This window comes from Brachionichthys hirsutus, chromosome 10 (genome assembly GCF_040956055.1).
Source record: "Brachionichthys hirsutus isolate HB-005 chromosome 10, CSIRO-AGI_Bhir_v1, whole genome shotgun sequence".
Taxonomy (NCBI): domain Eukaryota; kingdom Metazoa; phylum Chordata; class Actinopteri; order Lophiiformes; family Brachionichthyidae; genus Brachionichthys; species Brachionichthys hirsutus.
This window is the reverse complement of record NC_090906.1, coordinates 2,557,814-2,580,620: the sequence shown is the minus strand read 5'-3', so window position 1 is coordinate 2,580,620 and position 22,807 is coordinate 2,557,814. Positions and strand designations below refer to the sequence as shown.

Below are 22,807 nucleotides of genomic sequence, written 5' to 3'. Positions count from 1 at the left end.
TGCCTATGCATTGATCTTATAGGCGGTAGAAATGATCTGAATGCTCAATACGCCGCATCTTAGATAATTGCAAAATAACAAAAAACAAATGTTTGATAAGGAACCACTTTTCAATGAATTACATCTTTTATTAAAGGATTGTCAGGAAAAAGTGATAAATAATTGGAAGAAATTACAACAAGCAAGAACAAGAAGTGGTAAAAATACACATTATATATTTTTATTAATACACATTTTGACTTGTTTAATTATTGCAATTAATAATTAATATTAGTATAATATAAAATATTACATGTGATCCTCAGGATGACTAAATTGTTCATACACTACATAAATACAAACACACATAAGACACAGACGCAGTCTTTATATAACAATATGATCAATGCTAGCTGTAGGCTACAGCTATAGGCACAATTCCCAGAATTAAAATTTTACATTGTATTATAAACATATAAAGCAATATTTTGACATGCGACATAAAAACGTAGCTAGTAAATGACCTAGAAGTTATTGCAGGGTAAGAAGTATCTGTTTCTCAGGACGCGGTACAACATCTTGGTCCTCAGGCCGTACTGGTACATGTAGGGTCCGCTGTAGAGGTAGAAAAAACCTGCACGACAGAGAGACACTTAGCGCTAGTTACGGGAGTAGTTCTTTGGAAACACATTTGCTTTATATCCAAGAGTTAGTTGAGAAGAGCGATGCTTTTATGTTTTTGAGGTTTTTAACTAACATCTGTCCTGACCATAAATCACATCCATTTTGGCCCTTTAAATTCCAGGTTTTTTTTTAAACGTAATTACTTGAAATTACTCTAAAAATCACCGATTTGAATCATTTCTTTGTAGTTAATGCAATGTTGGATAGGAAAATGATCACATTTAACCTAGTTAAATAATGACAACACTGATTTTGATGTAATAACACATTTTTGTAGATTAGATTACGTATATTATCTTTAAATGTATTTATTTTTAAATCCGTCAATGTTCCAATCCTCAACCTGCCATTAAACACTATTTATTTATTCATATTATTTTTCACTCTTACTGAGTGATTTTTTTAACCAACTTTATTCATAATCATCATTAGAAAATGAATTTCTTGCATTATTGACATACAGATATTAGAGCGGTATTGATTGTCTTAAGAAACTGTCACAAGAAAACAAACAAGAATATTTTCCAAACAGTCATTAAACCTCAACAGTGAAATTATTTGTCCAAAAAACATCAACTCGGGTCTCTGAGGAGATGAAAACGTTGCTCACCTCTGTGCTGGAAAGCTGCCGTCACCTTGCCAGACAGACCGGGGAAGGACAGATCCACCCGCCTTGGGAATCCCTGGTCTATCGTTCTTCTGGCCTCATCGTAACTGAAGAACCGCCGACAGTTATTACAGTTCAACATTGATAATAATACTTCAATGAGAGTTTAAATTATGGACTGAAAGTACCGATAGTAGTAGTTGCCCACAAAGAACAGAGTCTTGCCGGATGCAACGTCATAGAGGGCGGCATCGATTTTCCTCACTCTTCTCGGGAGACCGAAAGTGGAGAGCTTCTTAGGATAGGTGTGAACAGGCCGATAGCCGGCAAAAGCCCACACTTTATTACCTGAAGGAAGGGACACCTTACAGTTTACAGACGGGGGGGGGGGGGGGGGGGGGGCTGATCGGTGCCTCGGGAGGGCGAGCACATACCTTTAAAGAAGTAGATTCTGTCCGACTGCCGGCTTTCGTAAGCGGCGTCGATGTTAACGGGGGCGCTGGGCCAGAAGTTTCTGATGAGACTTTGTTGGGGTGTCGGGCTCTGTGGGTAGCGACGCCAGAAGAAGCTGGGTACAAAGAGGAACACAGACGTCTTGTGCTTAGGCCAAACCACGCAGCACAGGGCGACTTAACATTTAAATGCGCCAGTACTGTGGAACCTCGGTTCTGGATCGACTCGGCAGTCGAACAAAAACACAGAGTTCGAACGCACGAGTGGAACTGAGGTGAACCCAAGACACGTGGACGAAGGCGGAGTCTGACCGAGGAGGTTCAGTTTGAGTCTCCCCGCTGTAGAAGAAAGACTGTGCAGATCTTTTGCTTCGTTTTGCATGTTTGTTCACTTTGTTCTCTTTAGCTCTTAATCGTGCATCCAAAGAAAGGCAGCAGTAATACTACTGGAAAAGAAAAAAGGAAAGTTGCGAGAACAACTGTTGATTTAAGAAGGAAATGATCGGCAAATATGAAAATGGCGTTCGTGTCTGAGATCTTGCGGCTCGCTCCACATCCATCCACCGCAGCCAAAGTGGACTTGTTCAAGTTCGATCAAAGACATTTTACCTCTCATCCAAGAGGCTTCCTTTTATTATACTTTAGTTTTTTTGTACTATTTACACTTTTATGTGATGTCTGTTGTTTTAGAGACACAGCATTTTCAATATTAATAGAACTGTAGGCATGTAAATGGACCTTTATTTGGTGCGTAGGAACGAATTAATCTAGTTTCCATTATTTCTTATGGGGAATATAGTTTTTCTGTTTTTGACCAAATCGGTTTTTGAACAGTATTCGGGAACGAAATATGCTCGAGAACTGAGATTCCTCTGAGGTTCCACTCAGTGTGCTCCAGTCAGACTGAGGTTGGTTAGGGGAAAGGGTGGACATGTACAATGGTCGTTGAGGTACATGACTTGATTATGGGCCCCTTTGTTACACATTGTCCACTGTTGGGACAACTATTGTGTATTTGTACATATGTATAGCTGCCTATACCTGTTCTTGAAGAAAAACATTTCTCCTCGTAGGGTGGTGGCAGCGTCCAAGACCATGGTTGAATCGCAGGCATCGGGGGTAGCCGGGGCTTCAGGTTCCACGGAAGGATCCTTATCAGGGTTAGAACCTGGAGGCGAAACAAAATAAGTCACCGGCTATTTATGCAACCCTCCGTCACACTGCGGCAAAAAACCTGCAGATCGCCATGACAACAGAAAAGACAGGCGCATTTCAGGGGGTTGATGCAGCTTGAGCAAACAGGCAGTAAAGATCCGGTCATTGAATACACACCATAGAGAGACTGGATGCCATTGACGTCGTCACGGGGCAGGAAGAAGGTGTCAGGGTTACCGTACGTGTACACGGGGTACATGAGGGCACCGGGGTCATCAGAGTGGGTCAAGCCCAGAGAGTGGCCAAACTCATGGGCGGCAACCATGAAGAGGACGTAGCCTGGAGCCGATACAGACATGGTGACATGCAGTGGAGATATTCTTTCATCTTCCTCCTGGAGGTGAAGCTCATTTTAAATTGTGATAACTATAATACTTTTAAGACATCATATATGCACTTTGGGCACTTTAAGGTCACTATATGCATCATCTGGTCATTTATTGTGAAACGATCAACCGGAGAGGAAGGAAGGAAAAAACGTCTGCTCGACAAATTTGCATACAATTTTTCTTTTTTTAACTTTCTTCAAAAGATAGGATTAGGCAGCTATTAGTAACAAATGAGGAAGGAAACATCTCTGTGGAGACAAACCAACACTAAGAAAACTTCAGCTTCACATGATCATCAATTAAAATCAATATTACGTTTCATGCATTCTCCAAATAAAATCTACGTGCGTTTGACTTCCATTTATAGTAAAGTGGACAATATCTTACTTTGAACTTTTTTCCAAGTATGAAGTAGCTCAGAATTGATGCCAGTGGCACAGAAAAGAGTTCCTATTCACCTCTGTTTGAACGGAAGGTGAAGGTTTCATCATCATCAAAATGAGCGTCTCCTCCGATGCCCGGGGAAGGAGCGAAGGCGTGAGCGAGGGTCCCGTCGGGACCGTCGAAGGGGTAGAAATCACCGTGGGCTGCAGGAAAACACACACATATACGTATACTATTCCTCCTGCAGTTTGATTAAAACCGACAGATCAGAATGTATTGATTACTGATGTATGCTTTGCTGGAGATCACAAACTAAACACATTTGAAGTTGTCAGCAGGCTCTGAGGCGCCACCAGCGGAACGATGACTGTTTCATTTTGAGTTGTGGAACTGAGCCGTAACTCCAAACGGTTCGCCCGCGGTGGACATCACTCGAATACATACTTCAGTTTGTGCTACAGGCACCAACCAGCACAGCAGGAAGTTACCTCATGACTACTTTAACTTTTGATACTCCTGCCTCTGTAAGTAGTTTTACCCTGGTATTTCTACTTTTACGCAAGTAAGCGATTTGAGTACTTCTCACCTCGGCTGCCAAAGGAGATCATGATATCGGCGGTTCTGCTGTAGATTCTGGTGAACCTCAGGGGAGTGACTTCGGCCCACACCTGCAGAGCTTTCTCTATGGAGTGATCGATCTCTGACGTAGACATGTCAGGGGTGTAGTTCTCTATCCTGCAAGGTAAGATACACAATGTTATTGGTTAGGCCGGGTAAATAACTTTCCCCTACTGTTCTCGCTTCAGGCCACTCACCTGTACGTCAGGCTGTTCTTGTCCCACTTGAGGTTACGTCCAAAGGTGGAGAAACGGGCGATGTTTCCATCTGGAACGCCACAGCGAGGCTTCTTCATCACATCTATCGTTTCAGCGTCCAGCGTCCCGGTGATACGGAGACCAAAGAATCTCTGCATCTCACTCAGCTTCCTTCTCAACGAGCTGAACCCCCGTCTGGTCGCAGGGCCGGCCTCCGCCGTTAGGTTGAAGAAACTCTTTAAGTAGCTCTAAAGTAAAAAGGATGAGAAATGAATCCTCAGAGTTTGGAGAACAAAAGAAAGTTTCTCATTTGAGTTTCTGACTACCTCCACTGCGACGTGAAGAAACCGTGCTTACCTTTGCCAAACTTTCATCTTGAACAGTAACTTCTGATGCTGGCATGCAGTAAACTGCAGCTCCCACGCTCAATATGATGCACAGACTGTGAGCCCTCATGCTTCCTCTTTGAGGCCGGCGTTGTTGGTGTTCCTGCGCCAAAGCCCGCTGCTTTATAGGCCGAGGAGGGGATGTGTGGAGGAGTGGAGGAGTGGGGGTGTGGAGGAGTGGGCGTGTTGAGGAGTGGGCGTGTTGAGGAGTGGGCGTGTTGAGCCTCTGACTCAAACATTCCAGAATTAGTTGACCCCAAAGATTGGCTTTGATAAGTGAGCTGATACGGACTGAAAAATCCCCCCAAATCAAGATGTAAGGGTGTCGACATATGAGGGGTCTTTTCAGAAACAACAACTGAATATAAATGTTGCTGCTGAATAAAATCAGCAATAATCAAAGTCAAAGCCCCCCTCCCCCCCGAAAACAAAGCCTTTTCCAAGATACCCTGTCTGAATATGTGTGGCAGTATTTTGAATATTTTAGCTGATGGCTTTATCTCGAGCCTGAGATCATACTCATATGTTGATGAGATCATATCGGGTCTGATTCCTCCCGACATGCATTCTCCTGCCCTCGGGCTATTGTTTCCGGCAGAGCTTCGTCTGCAGGTTCCTGACAAGCTGATTCACGTCATAAGCAGAAGTGCTTCTGGTTATTTGGAGAACGCCGCAGACTAATCATCCACACACCCACTTCACAACCGCATAGCATTGTCAGGAAACATTTGTTGTCCTGGAAACATATTCTTAAACGTTTAGTTAGGTATCATGTAATATGTGGATCGATGATGTCATAGGCCTGCTGCCCGAAAACATATCGATGGGTGCTGACACAACACCCGGATTGATTGTTTTTCATTGTCAGAAAGGTTGTTTTCTGTCATTATATGGAATTAGATTTTTTTTTATTTGTATTTATTTAATTTTTTTGTGGTGCTGTGTAACTTCTGCACATTGTTGCGGTTGGAAAATTACTTTATGGCCTCAGTTTCACAACCCAAGACAACAGCAGGAGCCTTACTGCCTCTGTTAAATTTATTTATCAGGTAAATGAATGCAGGAAGGACGTTAAAGAACGCCACATGACAGAAATCTCACCATCACATTCATCTGAGCACAAACCACATTGAAATCCTTAGCATCAATATGGAGTTGGAGGAGCTTTACTTTACTTCCTCCAAAAGGTTTTTGTTTATTTGTTTGTTTGTTTGCAGGCTTGTTTATGAACACCTCAATGGACGTCTACTGAACTTTGTGGAGGATGAGCCTTACGTAGGACTGAGGCAATGCATTCTACTGAGTGTCACTCTTGGGGAAATATTTGTTTCAAATCATCAAAAAAAAAAATCACAGATGATAAAAAACAATATCTGTTTCTGAGTCACTAATAATACCACTATTTCAACACTGTATTGCGTGCTGATGCTAACACTTTTTTTTTTCTTACTGCCCCCTCAATGATTCATCAGTGACAAGTGTATTAATTGTTGCCTTCACTTCCTGTTTGATCGACTAGTCTGACGTCCATAATGGGACATGGGCGAGACACACGGTGCTGTATGTGTAGCGTCGGGCATACGGGGCTAAACGGTCCGACCTTTGCCGACAACGCCACTTTAGGACTTACACCTAAAGATATAGTTTTAATTCGTTCCGTTGGTCCCAAACGCGTTTTAGCGGGTTTCCCCACCCACAGGTCCGCTCACAGTGATGACCAGCACGGCATTAGGAATTCAAAACATTTATTTAACACTCTAAAAACCTCCTTAAAAACACTCTACAAACAAAAAGAAAAGGAGAGACAAGCAGTGACAGTCTACGGCCATCCTGCCTTCGAGACGGGGAAACCGTAAATGAGGACCCTGGAACGAGGGAGGGGAAGCACCTATATACGCCCCCCCCCAAATCAGTGGTAAACGGGCCACAGGTGCTCCCTCCCACACCTGCCTGCCCAATTAACCCCAATCATCCGGTTACATTCCTCCCCCCCTCCGAGTTATCGGTGCCCCACCGATAAATCATAATACAAAAACAAAACGGTTTTCTAAAAAAACAGTCAAAAACCCGGCGGTACCCGAAGGTCAGCGTCTGAGCCCCAAATACACCAGCGTACGCCACAATACGCAGCCCCAAAAGAACAGCCGGAATAACCCTCAGTCCGTTCTTCCCGCTGGTGATTCCTCCAAATGTCTGGCTCTCGCGCTGAGCCTCGCCCGGTCGTTCCCCGTCCTCCGCGGGGCATCAGACACAGCCACGCCGATCCCGCCACGTCAATCCAGCCACGTCGATCCAGCCACGCCGATTCCAGCCACGCCGATCCGGCCACGCTGACTCCGGCCACGCCCATCCAGACGCCGATCCAAACGCCGCTCCAGACGCCGATCCAGCCACGCTGCCATGCCGATGTCCACGCTCCGGCCTCGCCTGGGCTGCATCCCCCCAGGGTTCATGGAAGGGTCGTCTGCAGCCAAAGCCACTGCCTTGCCTCAAAAAAATAAATAAATAAACAAAAAACCCTACCGATGCCGTGCTGGATTGTGATCCTGCCGACAACGCCAAAATGTAGCGTCGGGCATACGGGGCTAAACGGTCCGACCTTTGCCGACAACGCCACTTTAGGACTTACACCTAAAGATATAGTTTTAATTCGTTCCGTTGGTCCCAAACGCGTTTTAGCGGGTTTCCCCTCCCTCGTTCCAAGTCCTCATTTTGTGTTTCCCCGTCTCGAAGGCAGGTTGGCCGTACAGACTGTCACTGCCGTGTCTCTCCTTTTCTTTTGTTAGTTTTGTTTTTAGAGTGTAAATAAATGTTTTGAATTCCTAATGCCGTGCTGGTCATCCCTGTGAGCGGACCTGCGGGTGGGGAAACCCGCTAAAGCGAGCTGGGGACCAAAAGGAAAAACTATATCTTTAGGGGCAGGTCCTAAAGTGGCGTTGTTGGCGACCATCGACAAGGCAGTGGCTTTGGCTGCAGGCGACCCTCCCATGGACCCTGCGGGACGACCGCCGATTAGCCCCGTATTCACCACGCTACATTTTGGCGTTGTCGGCAGGATCACAATCCAGCACGGCATCGGTAGGGTTTTTTTGTTTGTTTCTTTTTCACTTTTTTTTTGAGACAAGTGTTGTTTAAACAAGGCAGTGGCTTTGGCTGCAGATGACCCTTCCATGGACCCTGGGGGACGACCGCCAGGACGCTCCAGTGGTGGAGCAGGAACTGCGGGACCATGGGGGCCGGGTGACGCAGCTGCTGGCAGCTGCGGGTCGTCGGCGGATGGAGGGGGATGCAGCCCAGGCGAGGCCGGAGCGTGGACATCGGCATGGCAGCGTGGCTGGATCGGCGTCTGGAGCGGCGTCTGGATGGGCGTGGCCGGAGTCAGCGTGGCCAGATCGGCGTGGCTGGATTGACGTGGCTGGATCGACGTGGCGGGATCGGCGTGGCTGTGTCCGATGCCCCTCGGAGGACGGGGAACGACCGGGCGAGGCTCAGCGGGAGAGCCAGACATTTGGGGGAATCACCAGCGGGAAGAACAGACTGAGGGTCATTCCGGCTGTTCTTCTGGGGCCGCATTTTTGTGGCGTACGCTGGTGTATCTGGGGCTCAGGCGCTGGCCTTTGGGTGATGCCCGGGTTTTTGACTGTTTTTTGGGAACCGTTTTTATGTTATGATTTATCGGTGGGGCACCGAAGACTCGGAGGGGGGGAGGAATGTAACCGGATGATTGGGGTTAATTGGGCAGGCAGGTGTGGGAGGGAGCACCTGTGGCCCGTTACCACTGATTGGGGGGGGGGGGGGGGCGTATATAGGTGCTTCCCCTCCCTCGTTCCAAGTCCTCATTTTGTGTTTTCCCCGTCTCGAAGGCAGGTTGGCCGTACAGACTGTCACTGCCGTGTCTCTCCTTGCCTTTTGTTAGTTTTGTTTTTAGAGTGTAAATAAATGTTTTGAATCCCTGCGGGTGGGGAAACCCGCTAAAGCGAGCTGGGGGACCAAAAGGAAAAACTATATCTTTAGGGGCAGGTCCTAAAGTGGCGTTGTTGGCGACCATCGATTAGCCCCGTATTCACCACGTCACATTTGGATGGGAATGTTGTTTGTGGAACACTTTTATAATTATTTCATGACTTACAAATACATTTATATTATTTCTCTGACTTTTCTGGAACCAGCAGAACGCAAACGTCATTGTAATATTTAAAAGTGAAACTGATCAATTGTATTATAGGACTTCTGGACACTTCTAGCAATGCTAATACATAAATAAATATAAATACAATATAAATATATAAAACAAAACAGAGGTTAAAACTAGGCATGTCCCGATCAGGTTTGAGTGAAAAACTGATCCAGGATGTCCCTTATTTTTTATTTTAATCATCTTATTTCAATATTTAACTCTTAAACAGAGCACTTCTGTGGTGTAGCTTGAACATTCAAGTAATATATAAAATACGTTTTTCACTTTGGACTTTGAACAGGAAATATTAAAAACAAATATTTAATATTTAAATATTTGTGTTGGTTGCTAATTAGCAGAAAGATGGTGAACATGCTAAACACCCTGCCGCTGAAGTCTACAGGGCATCCACGATCCTCGCTAGCATTAGCAGCTTCATGCTGTGTTTTTTTAATAATGCCTCAGAGATGCTGTATATTTTTTATTCTTTTTAAGATGCGTATCGATGAAAAAACAACTTTTATGTGTATGACTGTGGTTTTTCTTTTTCTTTTTACTTTAAAGAAAGTACGTTTTGAGAAAATACACCATCACGATCACGGACAAAACACACTTAAAATTGGCTTCACCAACTTTTATTTCTTCATTCAACCATTACATTTATACTTATAGTTTCTATTATGCAAACATTCATGTCATTCTTTGCAGCCGTGCATGAATCTGTGTAAACATGTGCACTAACAACAATAAAATAGCAAAAGTGTTAGCAGTAAATATGATATAAAAAAAGATTGGATATTTGATATAACTTAACTGCTGATTTTACAAACAATAGATACATATTTCAAAAACTTTAGGTGCTATTGCTGGGGAAAGGTATCCAGTACATCCCCCTAAATGTGTAACATTCAGTCAATGTAATAATAATTACTTCAGTCTCCTTCGGAGAGGCTGCATAAAGGAGTTATCCTCCTCTAGTACAGGTAGTTATTGCAAGGCAGGAAGTAGTCGTTCCCCAGGATGCGGTACAGGGTCTTGGACTGCAGGCTGTACTCAATCATGAAGGATCCACTGTAGAGGTAAGCAAAACCTGCAGGAAAGACGCTCCCGGTTAGTTTCCATGAAAACCTTTTAATTGTCTCTTGTGTTGATTCGGGAACAGAAATGTGTTTGTCTTTGCTCACCTCTGTACTGGAAAGCTGCCGTCACTTTGCTGGTCATACCAGAAAAGGACTCATCCACCCTCTTGGGGAATCCCGGGTCCATAATGTTTTTATCCTCATCATAGCTAAAGAAACACAAACAGTTATTAGATTGATTAGATTAGATTTATACCTTCGTCATCTACATCAGTCGTCTGAATGAATGTCTGCACACACCTGTAGTATTTGTCGCCGACAAAGAGCAGAGTCTTGCCAGAATAGACGTCATAAAGGGCCGCATTGATTTTCTTCACATTCCTAGGGAGGCCAAACGTGGAAATTGACTTTGGATAGCCAGGAGACAGGTTGTATCCACGGAAGGCCCACACTTGACGATCTGCCGTAGAGGATAAGAGAAAATCCTTTTGAGAATATACGAGCAAAGAAAAATACTGTAGAAAATAGAGTCCGTTTAGTAGTTTCAGGTGGATACAGACAACAGATGTAGTACCTTTAAAGAATAGGACACTATCAGAATACCGGCTTTCATAAGCGGCGTCAATCTTGCCGGGAGCTTCGGGCCAGAAGTTCCTGATGAGACTTTGTTGAGGGGTAGAGCTCTGAGGGTAGATACGCCAGAAGAAGCTGGAATCACAATTTGAGAAGATTTAATAGTGACATTTCATGATCGCTGCTTTCAGACCCGTGAGCATTTTTCTGTGCGTGGGCAGTACCTGTCCTTGAAGAAGAGCGTTTCTCCTCGTAGGGTCGCGATGGCATCGAAGACCAGCTTTGAATCACAGGCGTCAGGGGTGGTTGGGGGTTCAGGGTCAGGATTGACAGGGTCTTTGTCGGGGTTGGAACCTGGAGGTGAGATAAAATCAGAATCTCATCACCATGGCGATAACACGGTAATACAGCGCAGGGTTTCTCTTGAGCAAGCCGATATTCCAGCCAATGAGTACCAACCGTAGAGAGACTGGATGCCATTGACGTCGTCCCGGGGCAGAACGAAAGTTTCGGGGTTACTGTATGTGTACACGGGGTACATGAGGGCGCCGGGGTCCCGGGAATGAGTCAAGCCCAGGGAGTGGCCGAACTCATGGGCGGCCACCATGAAGAGGACGTAGCCTGGGGCAGAAAACATACAACAGGTCAGTTGCAGCGACTCTTAATGATGGAAACAAAAGAGATGCAACGGGGAGAATAAAGTCGACTGACCAGATCTCGAGCGGAAGGTGAAGGTTTCATCATCGTCAAAATGAGCGTCTCCTCCGATGCCTTGGGAAGGGGCGAAGGCGTGAGCGAGGGTCCCGTCGGGACCGTCGAAGGGGTAGAAATCACCGTGTTCTGCAAGAAAAAAACGTGCGGATGTCAGGCGTCAATCAGACGGGTCCGCTTTCTGCGTAGCTACCGAACACATCTGCCAGAAAAAACACACGTCGCCGCTGCTCCGAGGACCAAACCACCGAAAGAGCAACGGAAGGGTCGGCTCTCACCTCGGCTGCCAAAGGAGATCCTGATGTCGGCGGTTCCGCTGTAGATTCTGGTGAACCTCAGGGGAGTGACTTTGGACCACACCTGCAGAGCTTTCTCTATGGAGTCATCAATCTCTGACGTAGACATGTCAGGGGTGTAGTTCTCTATCCTGCAGGGCAAAATAATACACTTTAGTTATTTAAAACACGCCAAACCCTCTCACACGCTTCCTCTCTTTAGGGCACATGTGTCAAACCTGTCCAGTGGAGGGCCGAGACACTCCAGGTTTTCTTTCCAACCATCTCTCCAGCAGCTGATCTCACTAATGAGTTCCTTCTCTCAAATCGGAGGTGTTGATAATTACAATTAGCTGCTTTAGTAGCCGGCTGGAAGGAAAACCTGGAGTGTCTCGGCCCTCCACCGGACGTGTTTGACACCCCTGTTTTAGGGCATTCACCTGTAGGTCAGGCTGTTCTTGTCCCACTTGAGGTCATTTCCAAATGTGGAGAAACGGGCAATTGTGCTATCTGGAACGCCGCAGCGAGGCTTCTTCATCATCTCCATGGTGCGTGCGTCCAGCGTCCCAGTGACCTGGAGGCGAAAGAATTCCTGCATCTCATTCAGCTTCCGTCTCAACGGGCTGATCCCCCGTCTGACGGTAGGGCCGGTCTCCTCCGTTAGGTTGAAGAAGCTCTTCAGGTAGCTCTACAAGAGAGGACAGGTGATGTCAGCGACCTCCATGTGCAAGTTAGTTACACGCTGCATTAAAAAAAGCACCTCAAGCTACATACCTCTGCAAACGTTTCATCTTGCTCAGTAATCTGTGGCAGCGGCAGGCAGCCCACGGCGGCAGCCAGGCTTAGTAGAATGCATGGAGTAGAGGTCTTCATGTTTGGTCGAATTCGACTTGTCTCTGTGCTCCGCAGGCAGCTCTTATATAGGCTCACGTAGGCGTGTCCAGCTCCTACCTGCCTCGGCTCGGTGACTCAACGTTCCTTTCATGGCTAAGACAGGAAGTTGGGCATCGATTGCTCACCCGTTGAAACGTTGCCTAAGGAGTGATGCTGCAATTAGGACGTCTTTGCGCAATATTACAAATCCTGCGGTTCATGAAATAAACATTGAAGTGATCAAATGAATCTGTGATAAAGAACGGCGGTGCAGAATTTTCAGGCAGTTCAGTTATCAGTTTGTTTGTTTTCTAATGCGAGTCAGGGCGTCTTAAATTTATATTTATGGTAATCTCATAATCACATAAAACATGTAAGAGACAGAACATTTTTTACAATCTCTTCTTTTAGCCAGATCACCCCGAAAGCTGGGATCACGATGCTGAGAAAACATGGAGTAGATTTTGTTTGCTATTTCAAATTTCTAAATTCCTGTGATATTATCAAGATGTTTCCAAAATATCAACTCCTGGTGCCACATCACAATTCATCAGCAGATTGAATTAAAAATAATGCTAATAAAACAAAAAGCAAATAGTGCAAGCCACAACTGATGACCCTAACCCTAACCCTAACCCTAACCCATGTGATTGTTTTTCATTCAAAATTAGGTACATAAATATTAGAATAGAGTGCAGCATTTAACGATGATTAATCCTCATTTATCATCTTTAATGTTTTTAATCTATTACGTTCATTTGTTTCTTTTACATTCTGAGTCATGCAGTCATTTCTTCACATTTCTTTACTCAGAAATCATTTTGGGTGGGTTGGGATTGGGATTGGGGGCCTGATCGAAGGTGCTCCTCATACTCTTAGAAAGTAAATGTCAAAATCAGGAGTAGAAATAGGATTTATACACATCTGGAGTAAATTGAATACGCTTTTCAATTTGATTTGAGGAGTTACCTCTAAATGAATGGATTGAAATTTCAAGTTAAAGGGTTTCTTTCTTTCTTTCTTTCTTTCTTCTTTTTTCATGAAAATGCATTCACAACATTACACCTTACACACACTTTAACTTTCAAATTAAAGGCTGGATTAAATTTATCCAAATTTGGCTCGAGATTCAGAATCCCTGGACACATCATCAGATGTTAATGTCAGGAGCAGCGTCTCAGAGTTTGTTCCCTAACTAATCGGATGTGATTCCTTGCTGGGTTCTATTAAATTATAAAAAAAACAAACTCTACTGCAAGGATTTCTCTCACTTCGTAGAGAAGCTGTGGGACTCAGCTACTGGTTGTTATTTTCCAATCTCATGTCTCTGATCATTTAGCACCACTCTGTGCCTCATTGTGGGTTGCAAGCGACGGAGTTAGTGAAGGATGTTACCTCAGAGTGGGCAAAGAGGAAAAGCAACATCTGGTGCAATGTATGTATGGTCTTGAGAAAGTTGATCAACACGAGAGAACGCCCAGTTTGGCAGAAATACAGTGAAGAAAAGAAAAAAGACATTTCTCCATTTACTCAAAGTGAATACGAATCAATAAATATGTTGGCTCTATCGTTGCGTTGTATTGCAGTTATAACAGGGATGCATTTTGTAATTGTTGGAGAAATGAATGTGAAGATTGTAAGAAACAGTCAAATAGACAGCGGCGTATTTCAAAAAGCACAGATTTATTCATTACTCTTCTTATGACGCATTTCTCAGCAACACTTCCACAACCCACCACCCCCCACCACGCTGCACCACCAGCTTTCCTCTCTCTCTGTCAGAGATTCGCCTCCTCCTTGCAGTCCAGCAGGTCGTTAACCGGGCCGGTCGAGACGACTCGTTTGGCGGCGAAGTCAAACTTGTAATGGACGTTCCCCCGGAAGAAGTGAACGGAATCTGCAGGAAGGGACGCTTAAAATGAATATCACGGCGGCTCGAAGGTGCGACAGGTTGAACCACCGATAGCATCTAAGGGCAGCATTGGCTGCTGGTGCAACCCTTGACTGTGTGGCAGGAAACGAAATGGATATCGGTACCATCGTAGACGACGGCCGCATCTACCGGGGTCGGAACCCCCGGCCACTGCTGCTCTATGGGCGTCGGCGGTCCCTCCATCTTCTCCCGCCTCTCGCTGTACCTACGTGATTGTACACATCAGCACGACAGTCAGGTCTCCCGCTGAAGCGATGAAATCTAACAGCAGAAGGACGCTGAATACCTCCAACACTCGTGGCCGGTGAAGAAGAGAGTGCAGCGCTCATGTCTGAAGTGAAGAGCAGCATCGATGCTTTTAATCCTGGAGGGGAAACCCAGGTCCGTGATGTTTCTTGGGAAACCTTCCTCCAGATTTAACTGCATCAGCATCCAGTATTGTTGACCTGCAGTAAAAATCGGCATCATCACAGCGATACTGCTCATCTGATTATATTCCTGTTCCTAGAGAGGCACCTTTTTTTTTAAAGATGTGTTTATTTTTGATTTTACCTTTAAAAAACAGATTTGTGTTCTTCTCCACATTCTCGTAGACAGCGTCCAGGTAGGACGGAACACTGTCCTGCCACAGACTGCTAATCATGGTGATTCCTGTTTCAGCAAACTGCGGATGTTTACGCCACATGAATCTAGGAACAGGACAGGACGTGATCTCAGGCAGCATTTCAGTAGCGCTCGTCTGGTCCGTCACCCTCGTGTTGCAAACCTTGTACCTGTCTTTGAAAAACAGGAGCTCCTGTGTTAATTTTGTCACGGCATCAAAAGACAAATCGGGATCGCATTTGTCCGGCGTCCGCGGGGGGGGATGCGTTGAGAATAGTGAGGCAAAGTGAGGACTAACCCCTGCAGGAAACAAAAGCTGTAAGAAATTATCTGCCCAGAATGAAAACATTTTCAAATATTTCATTACATTTCCCAGAGGAGTGATTTTTCTATGTGAACCTGTGATTCGGGGATACGCTGCAGCCCCCACTAGACCCGGCAGTTCATCAATGGATGCAGCAGACTTTGTATTTGGAGATCATTAAAAAAAGTAAAGGGGGGGGGAGCATGGCATTGTAGTATTTCTTTTAGATCTATGATGTTTAACTGTATGGAATAAAAAAAAATAAAAAAGAAGAAGCCATTCTGAAGAATAATAGAATATTTTGCATTCACGGCCCGAGAAGCCCAGAAATTAAAGTCACGATATCGGTTGTTGATGTCGGTTGTTTCCTTGCGTACACAGTCGAGGATGAGGGATCTTTAGAAAGAGGATATTGTGGTTTTAGTTCTCGCCCATTTTGTTCAGTGATATTGAAATCAAAGCACAGTTACAGGAATACAGAAGTTTCGCTGTGTGTGTCTCCAGATCTAAAGTGGCATGTAAATATTCACCGACAAACGCTACGTGTGACAAAATGATGGTGGCGTTGCAGGATATGTTGTTTCCTGATGCACCGAGAGCATCTCTTCTGACTGTTTTGCCAAAAGACTCAGCGACCGTTCTGGTTCTTCATCCTTCGCATCCAAGCTGAAACTCACCGTACAGGCGTTGGACGTCTTTGACGTCGCGGAGGGAGAGCCGGAGCTCATAATTCGGGGCAAAGTTGTACGCCGGGTACATGACGGCTCCCGGGTCAGAGGAGTGGGACAGGCCGAGAGCGTGGCCGAATTCATGGGCCGCGACAGCATAGAGGTTGAAGCCTGCGGCAGGAGCACAAAACCTTATCGAGGCGTCATGGAACACACAGGAGGAGGCAAATAAAATAGAATGGGATAAAAAAACACCACACACTGCAAAACCCACTCCCTTAAATCATTTACGTTCATTAACTCGAGTGATTATTATTATTATTTTCAAGGTAATTTCATTAAAATAACAAAAACCTATTTAAATGAGCATAATTTAACAAATCTAGAATACATCACCCAAAGTGGAATTTTAATGGCGACATGAGATAATTCCATATACTGTCGCCATGGTAACATATGGTGTTACTTCTGAAAACAAATAACAAACAATTCTTTTTTACGTTTTTTTTTTTTTTAAGTGTCAAAGTTGATATTAACCGGTAATACATTAAAACGTTTTAAGGCAGTGGCAGTGGCAGGTTGCTAACTTTAGTACCGGTAGAATTAAAACTCCAGTCTTCATCAGCATCAAAGTGCACGTCTCCGCCGATGCCAAACCCAGGTTGGAAGGCGTGAGCCAGCATCCCCCCCCGGCCGTCGAACGGCGTGCCATCGTGGTGGTCTGCAGCGAAGAGTGAAGCGTTCCCTCGGTAAAGGCTTCATGATGAGGCGTTAGCATTAGAGCCCCCCCGTCCCCCCCCCCCGTCCCCTGAGGGCTCACCGCCACTGTGGAAGGAGATGACAATGTCGGCCTCCTTCCTCCTCCTCTTGTGGAATGTCATCGGTGCAACATTGGACCAGAGCTGCCAAGCCTTTTTGAAAACCTTGTGGACCTTGGATGCCGGGATGGCAAGGTTGTAGCGAGAGATCCTGAGCAACAACAGAATTCTCTTACTAATCTGTGAAATTGGTTCTGCAGGAGAAGAATCTTTCTGAGGGGCATCCATCGGTCTCCTATCGGCGGGCTCGACCTGTAGCTGAGGCTCCTCTTCTCCCAGCGAACCGTCTCGCCCAACTGTTCAACATCCGACAGGCCACAGCGAGGCCTCTTCATTACCGCCAGAGTCTCCGTGGTCAGCTCCCCACTTGGCGGGAGCCCAAAGAAGCGCTGCATCTGTTCAACCTTATCGCAGAATCCAGTCATCCGATCGGCGCCTGCGTCTGTGGCAGCAGTCCGTTTCGGCCTCGCCGATCTCGGCCCGGAGAAGCCGTAGAAGTGGTGCAGATATTCCTGAAGAAGACACGCCAGAGGACGAGCATCTGAAGACAGCGCCACACAACCTCCACAAGGCGGGGTCGCATCCCACTAAAACCCTCGATCGATTAAAAGTGTAAATAATAACGTTTAAAGAGACTATTACTTGGTGTTAAATTATTTCTAAAAGCTTAATAAAGTTTGTTTACGTGTGCTTCGGACAAAATGACCAACCCTTCTGAGTCACTTGAAACGACACGTTTCCATGGAAACAGCAAACAACGACTATAAAATTCAATAATATGATCTAATGTAATAATAATAAAAAAAAGAGGCCTTTATTTTCAACAAGTTAAACGTCTTTATTTCTATGATGCACTGCATTAAATTTGAATCTTCACCCAGTTTTATTTAACTCTACCCCCCCCCCGGCTCTTTTTGCTTTGCAACACTTTTATAGTTTAACTGACTGCAATTAAAATTCTGCTACATGTCATTTATAGGTTAGGTTAGGTTAGGTATTTATTTATTTCAGGCAATGACAAAAGCAACCAAAACAAAACAAAACAAACCGTGCCACATCGCACGAGCCACATTTAAACAATAAAAAACAATTTTATTTAACAAGTTTAAAAAAAAGAAACTAAATAAATCAACCGTATGAATTGGTTTGTGTATGGATCTTTTGGTTTTAATTAAGGTTTAATTTGCAATTATATTGACTTTAATTCTTTGATCATTTTTTGCACACTTTCAGCCTCCTTAAAGTCTTTTTTTTTTACATCCTGCATTGTTGACAAGTGTGAAACAAATAAACTTGTCTCACCTTGCAGCCTATCCGGGAACCATTCCAAGCATATTTTTTTTAACCCTTTGATCGCAAACAGAGACATTGCAACAGTTCTGTAATTGCAGGTGTCAACGAAAACCACGAAGATCTGGAGAGACACTTCAACGCCCGGTGACTTAATCTCAAACAGATCATCTAAGGTTAAAATTATTGTCTTAAAGCAAAAATAACACAAATTATTCTGGTTAATCTAAGTTGGTTAAATTTAGTTAATAACATCAGCTCTGTAAAGCATTCCCCTTTTATAGTTACCGTTTCGCATGTTTTTGGACGATGAGGAAGCCAATATGGGCCGGCATTTTGACAATACTACTACTACTACTACTACTACTGTACCTCTCGGCTTGTCCCCTGAGGGGTCGCCACAGCAAATCAACGTTCTCCACTTCACCCTGTCCTTTGCATCGTCCTCCCCAACACCAGCCACTCTCATGTCCTCCCTCACTACGTCCATGTATCTTCTCCTGGGTCGACCTCTAGTCCTGTTCCCAGCAGTTCCATCCTCAGCATCCTTCTACCGACATAGTCCCTGTCTCTCCTCTGGAATTGTCCAAACCATCAAAGTCTGGTCTCTCTGACCTTGTCTCCAAAAAGTCTAACCCTCACTGTCCCTCTCATCACTTCATTTCTAATCCTACTTAACCTGGTCTCTCCCAAGGAGAACCTCAGCATCTTCATCTGTCCTACACAACACTGATTTATCGACAATCAGCTAAGGCACTTCTCAGTTCAGTGAACATGTTTAAATACTGCAAACAACTGTAGAAACAGATCATTTACAGATGATTTTATGAAAGAAGCAAGTGGTGGCACTCTGGGCTTGAGATTATTGTAAAGGTAAAAAAAAAGGTTTCCGACCCCTGATCAGATAAGATATCTCATTAAATCAGATACCATAATTGAGCAACCACCAAGGAATTAAAGCTGTAAAGCTGTTAATAGTGAATGTTCTGTGGATTAAAACAGCACTTTCACCGTGTTCGGTTTGGAGTCCCATGCATCGATGTAGAAATACCTCTGCAAAAGCCCGGTCAGCTTCAGACGGTCCAGTGTGCGACCATCCCGCAGGCAGGTCTGGGCTTCCGAGGGGCAAGGCCAAGGAAGGCGTCTCGTCCTGCATCCTAAAAATCAGAATAGTCCAGAGCCAGAGCGTCTTCATTTTTGACAGGTCGTCCCACCAAAGTCAGTCTTCAGATCTGAAGCTTCTGATATGCAGGACTGTATACAACGCTGCAGTGGGGACAACCTGCTAATTATGCTCCTGTCCCAACAGGAAGAGCAAAACGAGGCTATGCACACAGCAAAGGTATTCTTTAATGTAATATAAGAAAGCTCCAACGTCTCATATATATAATTATATGGGGAATCCAGCTTCGTGTGACATCGCAGAGCGAATCAACGCAATTATGCGAGCTCCTTAAAGTTCTATTCAAGTGGTAAACTACGACAGATCAATGAGTTGGCAACGTCTTTTTATACTGGAAGGGGAAAAAGAGCATTATAATTCCATCTTATGACTGCGGATAATTGAGAAGCTACACACACAGCTAGTCGCTCTTGGCTTTCATCCAGGACGTTTACGCTGTTTACCTTCACTGAGGTGTCAGCAAGGTGTTATCTGATTTACTGCGTTCTGTGTTCTTCATTTATTTCTGGTTTCCACAAACTCCTCAAATGAAGAAATCAAAGTAAGAATTTTGGGCACCAATAAATTCAAATGCAGCTGAAGACTGATGTAGTTTGACGGAATAACTTGACTAATTGAAAAGTAGAAGATGAAAGACGTCTGAAGCGCAGGCGCTCTGCCAATCAATATCAAACTTTAACAGTACAGCAGCAAAACAGAGCACGGAGTCACAATCATTGCTTTCTACAATGCCTGAGAGATGCAGGCTGAAGCAAAACAAGTCAGGTTAACGGCCTGGTTCAGGTGGAACAGGAACAAGAAGCATTTCTATCTTCAAACATTTAAAATGTACAGTTTGCAAAGCTAAGTGAAATAATCACAAACACGGCAACTAAAGGGTTTCTCCTCTGTCGATTTGGTGACTTGGATCATCCGTGATTGTGAATATTTTACTGCACCCTGAACAAATTAGCGGTTTTAAGTGAATACAAACTGAATGGATTCTCTTCTTCCTGTTTTCTAATGTGTTATGTAAGATAAAATCTGAAAACTGAAAGGCTGACATAAATGTCAAATGTTCAGGATTTCCTCAAGGCGTGTATTTTATTTTACAATAAAACTGAACAACTGAATAGTTTCTCCTTTCACAAGCACTTATTCTCAACAGCATTTAGATAAACAGAAAAGCTGACATGAGTTTTCCCTGTATAAAATCTCATATGAAATGTTCAGTATCTCATTGTGAACATTTGTTTTTATACACAAACTGAGCAGCTGATTGGTTTCTTTTTTAGATTTAGATCATTCATTCCTGCAGATGTCTCACGTGGCCCAACCGGGTCAAGCATTCAGAAAGTTCCTGTCTGGGTCTGCCCCTCCGTAATCCTCTCCAGCAGCTTTTTTTTTTTCATGTCCTCATGACAAAGTCATGAGAAAGAAACTGTAGATTCTCTTCACTGGTCACAGGGGCAGGAGTGAATGCCTAATAACTCTAATGAAATAAAACACTTCAATCATGGAAAATTGAGCAGTTTGAATAGAGAATCTGGTTAAGAGAATGAATTCAAGACTATAATCAAGTGGCAATAGACAGACGGATGAGAAATGTGATGTAAGATGGGAAATAACCTGTCTTGTTGAATAAGAAAATTATATTTTATAAATGTGACAGGCTTGAAATATTTCATTATGAATCCATAAAAGATGTTTCCCCATTTAGAATAGAATTACTGGAATCATTTGCTCTTCTGCGTTTTCCTGATTGCAGCAGATTTCTTTTGCTTCTAAGGATCAGTGAAGGCATCGCCATCTCCTCGTCCCGGTGATGACATCACTTACCAGGAAGCCCGTGACGTCTTTTGCTGCAGGGGTGAAAAAGAAGGTTGATGGAATTTCGGCAGACTTTGAGGACAGAGTTCAGCTCCGACTCAACTTAAAGATCGTCTACAGTTAAATTAAACGTACCCATGGAAACAGAAATATCATACACACAATATATGTTTTTTGTGTGTGTGTGCGTTAGATTTGTTTGGAAACCATGGGAGCAGAGCACACAACATCCCTCTTCGTTCTTTAATGCCTCCAGCATTTTCAGCAAACAAACTTATTTTCAAAATAAAAATCCCGCCAAGTCCGTCAAGCAGCCTTCAGATGACAGGCCCTGCCATTGAGCTGCACCTTTCCATTATGAGTCAGCCCAGTGCTGGGAAGGCATCACCCAGATGAAATCTGCTTTTACAGCCGTCCTAGGACACACACCTTGAACGGAACCAAACCTCTGTGCTCCAAATGCAATCTAATCTCAACATCCGGTAGATACAGCCGGCGCTGAGTCAAAGGAAGCTCGGAACGGTAAGCGTTCGACTGGCTGCATTACACGCAGCTGATGTTGACTTCCTGTTGTTCCAACAGGCCAAAGCTGGATTTAAAACTCTCTATTGAAATATTATGTGACACACTACTGTCACATCGCCTGTGTGTTAGTGTGAAGGATGTTATTTCTGGCTTTTGTTCAATGTCTTAAATGGGACGTAAAAAGACTCGCTCAGCCAGCAGAAAAGAGGAAGGGGACTTTTTGGAGTTTGTTCACCGCACTGAGGAGGTGTTTTCCTCTGTTGACCCAATGGAGCTCAAACAAGCCCACGGATCCAGGCGTGGCGACCCTGAAGGGTTTCATCCACTGCTCTGTTTTCAGAAAAGACAGTTTGGAGCTCCACTCGGTTTAGGATGCCTCCACCCGAGTGACGTGCAAGCCTGGAGCAAAAACAACACGATCCGTTCATGAAAAGACCGTTCTGTTCGGATAACACGGAGAATCTGGCAAACGTGAAGCGCGTTGTGATGAGAGTGACTGACAGGAACAAAGCGCCGCGTCTGCGTCGGCTGCCCTCATATAACACCCAGGGACTCCAGGGAGGAATGCAGGGAACCTCATCGCCAGAAGTTATTCTGTCTCAACTTGCCCTGGCTGATGACGCGAAACGTTCCCACATTGACGTGTTGAAAATATATAGCTTAAAATATTTTAGTCAGATAAATCAAATGTAATATTCCTCTGTAGTTTGGCAGTGAAATCAAAAGTCTTCACCTGACCCAGGGTGATTTTAAAATCAGACTGTATCAACAACAGCAGTGTGGGTGAATTAATTTTTGTTAGAATTAGATCATCTTAATTTGCTTTATTGAAGGAGTGAAATGTGGATTAAAGGGTAGATTATGTGATTTTGCACTCTGACATCACACAGCATCGTCATCCTCTCTGTGGGCAGCTTCTTGCCATGGACTGATGTGATTGTGAATGACGCTCGGAGCTGTCTTACTCATAAATACTCCAGAAAACGACTTCTGCTTTCTGTTTTAGTGCAAAATGGGCAACGCTTGGTCAGTTCACTCAACATCTGCATCGAGTGGGCAACATCATTAAAGAGCGGCTTGAAACTTCACATTCCACATCTGGTCATTTGAACATCAGTTTAAACAAAACACGTAT

At 44.4% G+C, this 22,807-nt stretch overlaps 3 protein-coding genes across 3 annotated transcripts; all 3 read right to left on the bottom strand.

Moving 5' to 3' along the window:
• Positions 1-474: 474 nt before the first annotated feature.
• LOC137900405 (collagenase 3-like) lies at positions 475-4,921 on the bottom strand. The gene is made up of 10 exons (XM_068744487.1): positions 4,823-4,921; positions 4,466-4,713; positions 4,237-4,385; positions 3,725-3,853; positions 3,055-3,216; positions 2,764-2,890; positions 1,705-1,838; positions 1,459-1,618; positions 1,274-1,377; positions 475-613 (listed from the first exon to the last, which is right to left on the bottom strand). Exons 1-10 carry the CDS (start codon positions 4,919-4,921, stop codon positions 504-506), a joined length of 1,422 nt encoding a protein of 473 aa, XP_068600588.1. The 3' UTR covers positions 475-503.
• A 4,582-nt stretch (positions 4,922-9,503) lies between these two features.
• Positions 9,504-12,539, bottom strand: mmp13a (matrix metallopeptidase 13a). Its single transcript, XM_068744485.1, has 10 exons — positions 12,441-12,539; positions 12,107-12,354; positions 11,670-11,818; positions 11,392-11,520; positions 11,140-11,301; positions 10,905-11,034; positions 10,682-10,815; positions 10,408-10,567; positions 10,213-10,316; positions 9,504-10,118 (listed from the first exon to the last, which is right to left on the bottom strand). The coding sequence occupies exons 1-10, from the start codon at positions 12,537-12,539 to the stop codon at positions 10,003-10,005; spliced, it is 1,431 nt and encodes a 476-aa protein (XP_068600586.1). The 3' UTR covers positions 9,504-10,002.
• Positions 12,540-14,317: 1,778 nt separating this feature from the next.
• LOC137900192 (collagenase 3) lies at positions 14,318-21,286 on the bottom strand. Its single transcript, XM_068744255.1, has 11 exons — positions 21,283-21,286; positions 21,157-21,179; positions 17,118-17,377; positions 16,868-17,016; positions 16,643-16,768; positions 16,053-16,218; positions 15,246-15,368; positions 15,025-15,161; positions 14,750-14,918; positions 14,577-14,671; positions 14,318-14,436 (listed from the first exon to the last, which is right to left on the bottom strand). Exons 1-11 carry the CDS (start codon positions 21,284-21,286, stop codon positions 14,318-14,320), a joined length of 1,371 nt encoding a protein of 456 aa, XP_068600356.1.
• Between the last annotated feature and the right edge of the window lie 1,521 nt (positions 21,287-22,807).

Bases quoted from the DNA above. Each gene is read 5' to 3' on its own strand.
- LOC137900192 (XM_068744255.1), bottom strand. The intron at 14,919-15,024 runs GTAAAATCAAAA...TTTTTACTGCAG, and splicing joins CACAAATCTGTTTTTTAAAG to GTCAACAATACTGGATGCTG. The intron at 14,672-14,749 runs GTCCTTCTGCTG...ACGTAGGTACAG, and splicing joins GAGTGTTGGAGGTATTCAGC to CGAGAGGCGGGAGAAGATGG.
- LOC137900405 (XM_068744487.1), bottom strand. From the start codon at position 4,921: ATGAGGGCTCACAGTCTGTGCATCATATTGAGCGTGGGAGCTGCAGTT. The intron at 3,217-3,724 runs GTGAATAGGAAC...TATCGGCTCCAG, and splicing joins CACCTTCCGTTCAAACAGAG to GCTACGTCCTCTTCATGGTT. The intron at 2,891-3,054 runs GTGTGTATTCAA...TTTCGCCTCCAG, and splicing joins TGGCATCCAGTCTCTCTATG to GTTCTAACCCTGATAAGGAT.
- mmp13a (XM_068744485.1), bottom strand. From the start codon at position 12,539: ATGAAGACCTCTACTCCATGCATTCTACTAAGCCTGGCTGCCGCCGTG. The intron at 11,819-12,106 runs GTGAATGCCCTA...TTTGCCCTGCAG, and splicing joins AAGAACAGCCTGACCTACAG to GATAGAGAACTACACCCCTG. The intron at 11,302-11,391 runs GTCAGTCGACTT...TTTCTGCCCCAG, and splicing joins CACCTTCCGCTCGAGATCTG to GCTACGTCCTCTTCATGGTG.